We start from the raw sequence: 12,135 nt of genomic DNA, 5'->3' as shown, positions 1-12,135 counted from the left end.
GGCCTTCTGCTATCACAGGAAGATACGATTTTCAAGTTACAGAATGGATTGGCCTGTTTATAAAGCTTTTTGGGTTGGACACAATGTGCATCTTTGTGTGTGTTTGTTTCTGCATCCAGACTAATTATTCTCCCCCTGATAAAGTTAGCTCGTTAAAGCAGGTTGAATCTACTGGGCACGCTCAGACCCATAGAACACAGCCCTGCTACAGTAGATCTAATAAACATTCAATCTAATAAACACACTGAAATGGGCCCTTTGATCATCCATTCGTCACTCCTTTATGCTGGAGGAAGTTTGGTTCGCTATTGCTGTTTTTCTCTTTTTTCCTCCTCCCTCTCTTTCCTGCCTCTCTTTTCCCCTGTTGTTGTCTCTTCTCCCCTGTTGTCTCTTTTTCCTCCTCCCTCTCTTTCCTGCCTCTTTTCCCCTGTTGTCTCTTTTTCCTCTCCTGCCTGTCTTTTCCCCTGTCGTTGTCTCTTTTTCCTCCTCCCTTTCTTTCCTGCCTCTCTTCTCCCCTGTTGTTGTCGCTTTTTCCTCCTCCCTCTCTTTTCCCCTGTTGTCGCTTTTTCCTCCTCCCTCTCTTTCCTGCCTCTCTTTTCCCCTGTTGTCTCTTTTTCCTCCTCCCTCTCTTTCCTGCCTCTCTTTTCCCCTGTTGTCTCTTTTTCCTCTCCTCCCACTCTTTCCTGACTCTCTTCTCCCCTGTTGTTGTCTCTTTTTCCTCTCCTTCCTCTCTTTCCTGTTGTCTCTCTTTCCCCCTTTCCTGCCTCTGTCTCTTTTTTCCTCCTCCCTCTCTTTCCTGCCTCTCTTTTTCCTCTCTCCCTCTCTTGTCTCTTTTTCCTCTCCTCCCTCTCTTTCCTGCCTCTGTCTCTTTTTCCTCTCCTCCCTCTCTTTCCTGCCTCTGTCTCTTTTTCCTCCCTCTCCCTCCCTCTCTTTTTCCTCCCTCCTCTGTCTCTGTTGTTGTCTCTTTTTCCTCTCCTCCCTCTCTTTCCTGCCTCTGTCTCTTTTTCCTCTCCTCCCTCTCTTTCCTGCCTCTGTCTCTTTTTCCTCTCCTCCCTCTCTTTCCTGCCTCTGTCTCTTTTTCCTCTCCTCCCTCTCTTTCCCCTGTTGTTGTCTCTTTTTCCTCTCCTCCCTCTCTTTCCCCTGTTGTTGTCTCTTTTTCCTCTCCTCCCACTCTTTCCTGACTCTCTTCTCCCCTGTTGTTGTCTCTTTTTCCTCTCCTCCCACTCTTTCCTGACTCTCTTCTCTCCTGTTGTCTCTTTTTCCTCTCCTCCCACTCTTTCCTGACTCTCTTCTCCCCTGTTGTTGTCTCTTTTTCCTCTCCTCCCTCTCCCTTTCCCCTGTGTTGTAATTGTACTGTATCTTCACGTTGTCTGGAGTCTGTTAGATCTTTGGTAGATCTGTTCTATGGTCTCTGGGGCTGAACATGGTGATAGCTCTCTGCTGTGTGTGAAGTATCTTACAGATGGTTGGTGAGTAGTTTGGCACCACTGCTTCAGCCATTAGCACTAAATGCTCAACAAGACAAACACCTCACTCTGCTCTGCAGATAACATGGCACTACAATGCATCAGTAGACATATCAAAAGACATATCAAAAGAAAAATGGTGGAAAGTTTGACCTCCACTGTATCGAATGGATAAACGTGCACAATGTTTCAAGGAGGTTAACACACTGTTCCTAGGCAGTCATTGAAAATAATAATTTGTTCTTAACGGAGTTGCCCAGCACGGTAACACACATTGGTTTAATCCACAGTACAGGACAGTAGGTTAAGGTCTGTGTGCATACTACTTAGGGGAATGGGTATTAAAAATACACTGTGTGGCACAGTATCACTCAATATGGGGCACAATAATTCATATTATATTACCCCAACACACACACACACACACACATTGGTCTAATCCTCATTAAGTAGGCACCCTCTGGTTGTCTATGTGTTGGTTAACTACGCTACGGAGGAGGAGGAAGGGCAAATGCATTCTGCCATGACATCTGGCCATGAGTGAGAGACGGCCAGGTTCAAAAGCGAGGGAAGAGAGGTAGATCTGCCTAGCAACAGAGCAGACACAAGGTTAGAGGAGTAGGGGGGTTGTGGTAGAGAGAGTGAGAGAGTCACGTTTGTTATAAGGATCAGACCAAGGCGCAGCGTGGTATGCGTACATTCTTTTTATTAACTGAATGAACACCGAATTAACCAACAAAATAACAAAACAAAATGTGACGCTATACAAAATAGTGCTGACAGGCAACTACACATAGACAAGATCCCACAAACACCAAAGGGAAATGGCTACCTAAATATGATCCGCAATCAGAGACAACGATAAACAGCTGCCTCTGATTGGGAACCATATCAGGCCACCATAGACATACAAATCACCTAGACCTACAAAAACCCTAGACAATACAAAAACTAGCGTACCCACCCTAGTCACACCCTGACCTAACCAAAATAATAAGAAAACAGAGATATTGCAGGTCAGGGCGTGACAGAGAGAGAATACATGCTTTAGTGCTTTTACCACGTGCATGATTCATTCATGATGGAGTTATATATATATATATATATACACACACACATCTTTTTTACCCCTTTTTCTCCCCAATTTTGTGATATCCAATTGTTAGTTAGTCTTGTCCCATAGCTGCAACTCCCATACGGACTCGGGAGAGGCGAAGGTCGAGAGCCCTGCGCACTCCAAAACACGACCATGTCAAGCCGCTCTGCTTCTTGACACACTGCTCACTTAACCCGGAAGCCAGCCGCACCAATATGTCGGAGGAAACACCGTCCAGCTGGCTACCGAAATCAGCGTGCATGTGCCCGGACCGCCACAAGGAGTCGCTAGAGTGCGATGGGACAAGGACATCCCGGCCCAAGACACAGGCTGGGATCAAACCCGGGTCTGTAGTGATGCCTCTAGCACTGCGATGCAGTGCCTTAGACCGCTGCACTACTCGGGAGGCCTATACTGCCTTGTTAAGGGTGGAGTTCGGCTTGCATGGTAGTCTAATAATGATGATTGTCTCATTTTTCTTCTACCAATTAATTATAGACTAGTTGTTAGTCAGCATGATTAATATTGTCCATGTTATATTGGTACAGTAATATAATAGTCTTTATTGTAGCACAATTTATTTCTTCCATTATACAGTTGACATTAAAAGGGCAGGTATGACCATGTTGTTGCAGGGGTTCTATTCTACTGTTTCTGTCGACCTTCATTCTACTCACCATGTAGGACCTGACCTCCTATTCCTACTGAAAGGGTTAATGGTCCAGACATCAGCATAGTAAACAGCAGCACACCATGCATGAGTGAAGAGGACCTAGCTACAATATGACTCTGCTGCCTGCCTGCCAACCAGCATGCCTCAATGCTTCCTGATTCACTCTGCGTCTGTCTGCTGAAATCTAATTGGCTTGTCTGGTCTGTTGCCGTTTGTAGGTGGATTCTTCTAATAGGTTTACCTATTTTTATTGGCTGATTGAGTAGCCTAGTATGTGTGGTTGTGTGTGAATCCATGCGTGTGCTTGTTAGTCTGTATTAAACTGTGTTGACACACAGAAAAAATGGAGCTAGGTGATGAGTTGATCCGACTATCACTATTAAACAAACAAACACAGCAACAGAGAGAAAGACAGGACACTGGGGAGACAGAGTGAGGGTTAAAGAGCGAGGGACAGAGCGAGCGAGGGACAGAGCGAGAGAGGGACAGAGCGAGAGAGGGACAGAGGGACAGAGCGAGAGGGACAGAGCGAGCGAGGGACAGAGCGAGAGAGGGACAGAGAGGCAGAGGGACAGAGCGAGCGAGGGACAGAGCGAGCGAGGGGCAGAGAGGCAGAGGGGCAGAGAGGCAGAGGGGCAGAGAGGCAGAGGGACAGAGAGGCAGAGGGACAGAGAGGCAGAGGGACAGAGAGGCAGAGGGACAGAGAGGCAGAGGGACAGAGAGGCAGAGGGACAGAGAGGCAGAGGGACAGAGAGGCAGAGGGACAGAGAGGCAGAGGGACAGAGAGGCAGAGGGACAGAGCGGCAGAGGGACAGAGAGGCAGAGGGACAGAGGGACAGAGGGACAGAGAGGCAGAGAGAGGTGGAAGCGAGCAAGACAAAAGCGAGGTAGAGATGTGAGTGCATGAATCTCAGTATATTCGTCACATGGTTCAGGTTCAGAACTCTGGGGTCCTCTCATTAACCCTTCACCTACAGTACAGCTGACAGTTTTAAACAGCATACTACATACTAAATCTGTATGCCAGCCTGTTTTATTTGACACACTCATCTTGTGCCAGCAGGCTTGTGCAGCCTATGTCAGAAAGAGGGTGTAGTCTGGAGGAGAAAAGCATGTTTCTTCATGGTGACTGTGAATTTTTGGTCCTGGGGCCATAAGCATTATTAATGGAACAGAGTGCATGGAGGTGGGAGGGCAGGGATGGAGGTGGCAGGGGAGGCGGGGAGGGATGGAGGTGGCAGGGAAGGGTGGGAGGGCAGGGATGGAGGTGGCAGGGGAGGCGGGGAGGGATGGAGGGGTGACATGGAGGTGGGAGGGGAGAGTGGGAGGGGAGACATGGAGGTGGGAGGGGAGAGTGGGAGGGGAGACATGGAGGTGGGAGGGGAGGGTGGGAGGGGAGACATGGAGGTGGGAGGGGAGGCATGGAGGTGGGAGGGGAGGCATGGAGGTGGGAGGGGAGGCATGGAGGTGGGAGGGAGGCATGGCAGAAAGCACTCTCGTATCGATGGTCTGTTGGCACGGTGACATGAATATCAGTAATGGAGGAGGAACACAGTGGAGTGCTATTATAATAACCCATTGGGATAGTAAACACATTATAATAACCCATTGGGATAGTAAACACATTATAATAACCCATTGGGATAGTAAACACGTTATAATAACCCATTGGGATAGTAAACACATTATAATAACCCATTGGGATAGTAAACACATTATAATAACCCATTGGGATAGTAAACACATTATAATAACCCATTGGGATAGTAAACACATTATAATAACCCATTAGGATAGTAAACACATTATAATAACCCATTGGGATAGTAAACACATAATAACCCATTGGGATAGTAAACACATTATAATAACCCATTGGGATAGTAAACACATTATAATAACCCATTGGGATAGTAAACACATTATAATAACCCATTGGGATAGTAAACACATTATAATAACCCATTGGGATAGTAAACACATTATAATAACCCATTGGGATAGTAAACACATTATAATAACCCATTGGGATAGTAAACACATTATAATAACCCATTGGGATAGTAAACGCATTATAATAACCCATTGGGATAGTAAACGCATTATAATAACCCATTGGGATAGTAAACGCATTATAATAACCCATTGGGATAGTAAACGCATTATAATAACCCATTGGGATAGTAAACACATTATAATAACCAGTTGGGATAGTAAACACATTATAATAACCTATTGGGATAGTAAACACATTATAATAACCAATTGGGATAGTAAACACATTATAATAACCCATTGGGATAGTAAACACATTATAATAACCCATTGGGATAGTAAACACATTATAATAACCCATTGGGATAGTAAACACATTATAATAACCTATTGGGATAGTAAACACATTATAATAACCCATTGGGATAGTAAACACATTATAATAACCCATTGGGATAGTAAACACATTATAATAACCTATTGGGATAGTAAACACATTATAATAACCCATTGGGATAGTAAACACATTATAATAACCCATTGGGATAGTAAACACATTATAATAACCCATTGGGATAGTAAACACATTGTAATAACCCATTGGGATAGTAAACACATTATAATAACCCATTGGGATAGTAAACACATTGTAATAATAATCAATTGGTGGGTACTTATATGTTTCCTGCTTCACATGTGGAAATTATTTTTTTATATGTCAACTCCCCCTGAGACACCCTTGGATAGTGGGGTCACGGCCAGGATCAGCCACTATCAGCGGTGACACTGGAGCAATTATGGTTAAGTGCCTTGCTCAAGGGCTCGAACTCGAACAAGTGACCTTTCGGTTACTGGCTCAGCGCTCTATCCACTAGGCTACCTGCCACCCAAACAAATCATAAACATACCATAGTAGTACTGTAGTAGTAACTGTATACAGTATATTACTGTGGTTGTAACTAGTAGTAACTATATATATATATGCATATATATATATATTATTGTGGTTGTATCTAGTAGTAACAGAACCCTGCTGCTTGTTATTTTTTCACAGGAATCTATCAAAGAAGTATCAACCGAAGAAGAACTCAAGAGAAGAGGAGGAGAACAAGTGAGTTTGGCACCCAGACACAACCACAAAGTTACTTAAATCACTGTTATATACTGTATTGCATTTGGATTGTTCGTTATTAGGCTATTTCCTCTCATTTGGTAGCTAATGAAGTAGGCCTAATGTTTCTCCCGACATCTGAGCATCTTATAGCAGCCTAGATAAGATGCTGTGTCAGGCCCCTCTACGTCGTCGCCTTCTCTGACATCACTTCCTTTGACATGTGACCTGTCAGATACACGTCATGCCGGGCCTTCCTGTCTACGCTGAACGAGCTGAACGACTATGCAGGACAGCACGAGGTCATTGCTGAGAACCTGACCTCTCAGATCATCACTGAACTCTCACGGTACCTCACAGAGCTCAAGGCAGAGAGGAAATCGGTGAGAACACATACACTTCCTGTTTGTATTCTGATCCATCTACTGTTTGTGTGCGCTATATATTTTATTTTACATCTATATCCATCCGTCCATCCATCTTCCTGGTCTGTTTCTCAGTATTCTGTCTGTTTATATCTCTGTGTATGTTGTCCCTCTCTGTCTCGTTCTGTCTTTACATATATTGTTCTCTCCTACACTTTTTACCCTTAAACATACAGTTTACTTTATAGACAGTAAAACTAGGCTGTAGCCAGAAACCAGGCACATTTGCCCACAGGAAAGAGAGAGACAGCCAGGCCCATCCCCTCTGTGTGTGTCACGCCCTGACCTTAGAGATCCTTTTTATGTCTCTATTTTGGTTTGGTCAGGGCGTGAGTTGGGGTGGGCATTCTATGTTTTGTGTTTCAAATCAAATCAAATGTATGTGCACCACTCTTCACCTTGGTCCAGTTGCAGCCAACCGCACAAAGACATGCCACTGGGCCAACATGACTCCATGCCTGCATCTCAAATGGCACCCTATTCCCTAGGGCTGTGGTAAAAAGTACTGTACTATATAGGGAATATGGTGCCATTTGGGATGCTGTCTATGACTCCTTTATATGGAACCTATCATATCTTATCATTAAGAGTTTATTTTTCTCTTATAAACCACCTGGCAAAGATGCATGGAACATACAGTATATTTAAACTCTGAACTCACAGGAGAGGTGCAGAATGCAGCATTAACACAGTAATAGTATCTTAGTTAGGAGGAAAAAAGAGAACAGAAAAGAGGGGCTACCTTTTAGACATCAACCTTCGTCAAACAAGAGGGGAAATTACTCAACTGGAAAAAGAGCAGTTTGTCAGAAAAGCCATCACAACCTCTCATGTCACAGAAGCTCAGCGAGGGGAATCCATCGTAGAAAACTGCAAAGAGCAGGTTGCCAGTGGCTGACATGACCTTTCAGACTGACCTCTCTAAGCATTTGTATACACACCGCACATTCAAGAACAAGCAGCAAAACTGTATGATCTCCCTCCTTACCTTTTAAAAGACCACGTCAGGAAGACAGGAAACACTAACGGATTATTGATTCATCCATTTTCCTCTTAAAGCTCATTTAGAACAACAAAGAGGGCAGGGGGGATTTCCAGTGAGCTCTAACTGTCTCTGGGTTTGTTTGAAGAAGAATCTTCAGGCCCTCAGGGTTTGCACTGGTCTGTTGGCTCTGGCTCTGGTTTGTTCTGGCCCCGGGTCTGGGTCTCTGTCTGTCTAGTGTCTTGTCTTGTGTTTGGCACTGCTTCCAGAGGATTGGCCCTCATTCATTCGAATGTTCCCCCTCAGACTATCTGCAAGATGCTACTGTGGCCTACACACACACACGGTATCTATTCACTCTGTGCCAGCCATTATTATGAGCTGTCCTCTCGGCAGTCTCTACCATACGTGTTAAGAGAAAGAATCAAGAGATGCTAGAACAAGGAGTAACCAGTGATACAATAACCAGTGATACAATAACCAGTGATACAATAACCAGTGATACAATAACCAGTGGTACAGTAACCAGTGATACAATAACCAGTGATACAATAACCAGTGATACAATAACCAGTGGTACAGTAACCAGTGATACAATAACCAGTGATACAATAACCAGTGATACAATAACCAGTGATACAGTAACCAGTGATACAGTAACCAGTGATACAGTAACCATTGATACAATAACCAGTGATACAGTAACCAGTGATACAATAACCAGTGATACAGTAAACAGTGATACAATAACCAGTGATACAATAACCAGTGATACAGTAACCAGTGATACAGTAACCAGTGATACAATAACCAGTGATACAATAACCAGTGATACAGTAACCAGTGATACAATAACCAGTGATAAAAAACAACAACATTGGAACTACTGTTGCTCGTTACCCGACACATCCCATTCCTTCCTGGCGGATTCTATGGTACCAGTTATGTTGACGTAGATCTGTCCACAAGAGATTATATCAGCTCTATACCAACAAATACCCTTCATCCAGAGATAGTAGGCTCTCTGTTAAGCAACATTAAAGTGGCTTTTCCCTCCCTCACTCAATTCCATAGCTTTTGTCAGTTTATTGGTTTGGAGGGCAGTTAATGAGTTTTATCTGTATGATGGTGATGACTGACCCTGTGTTCTCCTATTCATCTATAGTCCGTCTTTGTTACTGACACATATCACTATCGCATAGTTCCCTCTATTATGGAACCAAATCGTGTCAGTCTTTGACTGGTTCGTTGGCACAATGTCTGGCGCTCGGTTTTGTCTGTGTTTGTTCAATGTTGTCACAGTTTGTTGTTGGTCTACTAGAGTACTACATGATAAGAATGCTTCAAGCATGTGGATTTTGGTTTTTCCTTGTGCTTCCAGGAGAAGTTGTCAGCCTGATGGGCTGTAACCTGGTGGTCAGCCTGATGGGCAGTGACCTGGTGGTCAGCCTGATGGGCAGTGACCTGGTGGTCAGCCTGATGGGCTGTAACCTGGTGGTCAGCCTGATGGGCAGTGACCTGGTGGTCAGCCTGATGGGCAGTGACCTGGTGGTCAGCCTGATGGGCTGTAACCTGGTGGTCAGCCTGATGGGCAGTGACCTGATGGTCAGCCTGATGGGCTGTAACCTGATGGTCAGCCTGATGGGCTGTAACCTGATGGTCAGCCTGATGGGCTGTAACCTGGTGGTCAGCCTGATGGGCTGTGACCTGGTGGTCAGCCTGATGGGCTGTAACCTGGTGGTCAGCCTGATGGGCTGTAACCTGGTGGTCAGCCTGATGGGCTGTAACCTGGTGGTCAGCCTGATGGGTGTAACCTGATGGTCAGCCTGATGGGCTGTAACCTGGTGGTCAGCCTGATGGGCTGTGACCTGGTGGTCAGCCTGATGGGCTGTGACCTGGTGGTCAGCCTGATGGGCTGTGACCTGGTGGTCAGCCTGATGGGCAGTGACCTGGTGGTCAGCCTGATGGGCAGTGACCTGGTGGTCAGCCTGATGGGCAGTGACCTGGTGGTCAGCCTGATGGGCTGTGACCTGGTGGTCAGCCTGATGGGCTGTGACCTGTGACCTGATGGGCTGTGACCTGGTGGTCAGCCTGATGGGCTGTAACCTGGTGGTCAGCCTGATGGGCAGTGACCTGATGGTCAGCCTGATGGGCTGTAACCTGATGGTCAGCCTGATGGGCTGTAACCTGGTGGTCAGCCTGATGGGCTGTGACCTGGTGGTCAGCCTGATGGGCTGTAACCTGGTGGTCAGCCTGATGGGCTGTAACCTGGTGGTCAGCCTGATGGGCTGTAACCTGGTGGTCAGCCTGATGGGCTGTAACCTGGTGGTCAGCCTGATGGGTGTAACCTGATGGTCAGCCTGATGGGCTGTAACCTGGTGGTCAGCCTGATGGGCTGTGACCTGGTGGTCAGCCTGATGGGCTGTGACCTGGTGGTCAGCCTGATGGGCTGTGACCTGGTGGTCAGCCTGATGGGCAGTGACCTGGTGGTCAGCCTGATGGGCAGTGACCTGGTGGTCAGCCTGATGGGCAGTGACCTGGTGGTCAGCCTGATGGGCTGTGACCTGGTGGTCAGCCTGATGGGCTGTGACCTGGTGGTCAGCCTGATGGGTGTAACCTGATGGTCAGCCTGATGGGCTGTGACCTGGTGGTCAGCCTGATGGGCTGTGACCTGGTGGTCAGCCTGATGGGCAGTGACCTGGTGGTCAGCCTGATGGGTGTAACCTGATGGTCAGCCTGATGGGCTGTGACCTGGTGGTCAGCCTGATGGGCTGTGACCTGGTGGTCAGCCTGATGGGCTGTGACCTGGTGGTCAGCCTGATGGGCTGTGACCTGGTGGTCAGCCTGATGGGCTGTGACCTGGTGGTCAGTGTGTCACTCTGTCTAGCAGCCAACATCCTTGTCGTTGTCATGCCAAACACACAGCAGAAAGAGACAGCCTGTTGTGCAGTGCACCTGTGTTGTGACTGTGTTGTTGAATATTATACTGTACAGTATGTCAGTGCATGTCGATAATATGCAAAGCTCGAGAGCTACACATGCTCATTCATAATTTCTGATTCTATCTGTGTCTGTTACTAGTTTGCTTGTAGTAACAGTACTGGATATATAAAACATCTGAAGAAGCAGTCTAGAATAGAAACAGGTGGCCTTGTTCAGAGAGACCCTCTATGGTAAACGTTTGGCCCAGAGTAAGTAGCCTATTATTTACACTGCATGGTTATTTATTCAGCTGGGCAAGAACAGGAATACGTTCTGCCTCTCTTCAATCAATCAATCAATCAAATGTATTTATGAAGCCCTTTTTACACCAGCTGATGTCACAAAGTGCTGTACAGAAACCCAGCCTAAAACCCCAAACATCAAGCAATGCAGATGAAGAAGCACAGTGGCTAGGGAAAACTCCCTAGAAAGGCAGGAACCTAGGAAGAAACCTAGAGAGGAACCAGGCTCTGAGGGGTGGTCAGTCTTCTTCTGTCTGTGCCGGGTGGAGATGATAACAGAACATGGCCAAGATGTTCAAACGTTCATAGATGATCAGCAGGGTCAGATAATAATAATCACAGTGGTTGTAGAGGGTGCAACAGGTCAGCTCCTCAGGAGTAAATGTCAGTTGGCTTTCCATAGCTGATCATTAAGAGTTAGAGACAGCAGGTCTCTTGTAGTCTATCGCACACATGTAATCATTAACACACACCTTCATAGTCATAAACACTAGTCATCAGTATCTAACATAGTCATTTGTTTTACAATTGAACGATCTGCAGACAGACAGGATCGTCAAGTTCCTGCCTACTGGCCTTTCATTGGGACAGGACAGGACAGGTTAATCTGTCTACAGTACAGAAGGAGAGGAGCAATAATTGAATGGCTGAGGCTATGAATACTGAGTTTTCGCCCCTGCCCTCTAGAAATGTATTTGTCAAGTGTAAGGATCCGAATCACGTTCTGCATGTGTGTTATTAACACACATTCTCTTTACTCACCCTCTTCTGAACCCTCAACCAATATAATCGATATGATGATGTAGCCTCTGTCTGTCTCTGACGCATATTTCTCAACCGCTGCAATTCAAAGGAACGTTCCAGAAATATATATGAAGGGCCGGCTACAACTTTCTCTGTCTGTTAGAACGGATATTGCTGTAGCACAAGCAAGACGCAGTCTTCACATTGCATTGGGGCAAAACAATTAGCGTTTTGTGTGATGATGTCATCTTTATAGTTATGCTGCCCTATAGCCAGGAGTCAATGTTTTCAATGGTGATGCTTTTACACCTGCATTGTTTGCTGTTTGGGGTTTTAGGCTGGGTTTCTGTACAGCACTTTGAGATATCAGCTGATGTACGAAGGGCTATATAAATAAATTTGATTTGATTTGATTTGAC

At 45.9% G+C, this 12,135-nt stretch overlaps 1 protein-coding gene across 18 annotated transcripts in view; it reads left to right on the top strand.

Moving 5' to 3' along the window:
- The window catches only part of LOC115120520 (formin-binding protein 1-like), a 114,533-nt gene that overhangs the window by 41,471 nt on the left and 60,927 nt on the right, over window positions 1-12,135 (top strand). For all 18 annotated transcript variants that reach the window (XM_065017363.1, XM_065017355.1, XM_065017359.1 and 15 more), the window contains exons 3-4: window positions 6,285-6,341; window positions 6,577-6,724. In XM_065017363.1, the coding sequence (XP_064873435.1) occupies window positions 6,285-6,341; window positions 6,577-6,724 (205 nt within the window). The remainder of the gene's footprint in view (window positions 1-6,284; window positions 6,342-6,576; window positions 6,725-12,135) is intronic.

This window comes from Oncorhynchus nerka, linkage group LG4 (assembly GCF_034236695.1).
Source record: "Oncorhynchus nerka isolate Pitt River linkage group LG4, Oner_Uvic_2.0, whole genome shotgun sequence".
Taxonomy (NCBI): domain Eukaryota; kingdom Metazoa; phylum Chordata; class Actinopteri; order Salmoniformes; family Salmonidae; genus Oncorhynchus; species Oncorhynchus nerka.
The sequence above is the reverse complement of the archived record's forward strand: the minus strand, read 5'-3'. Positions and strand labels throughout refer to the sequence as shown.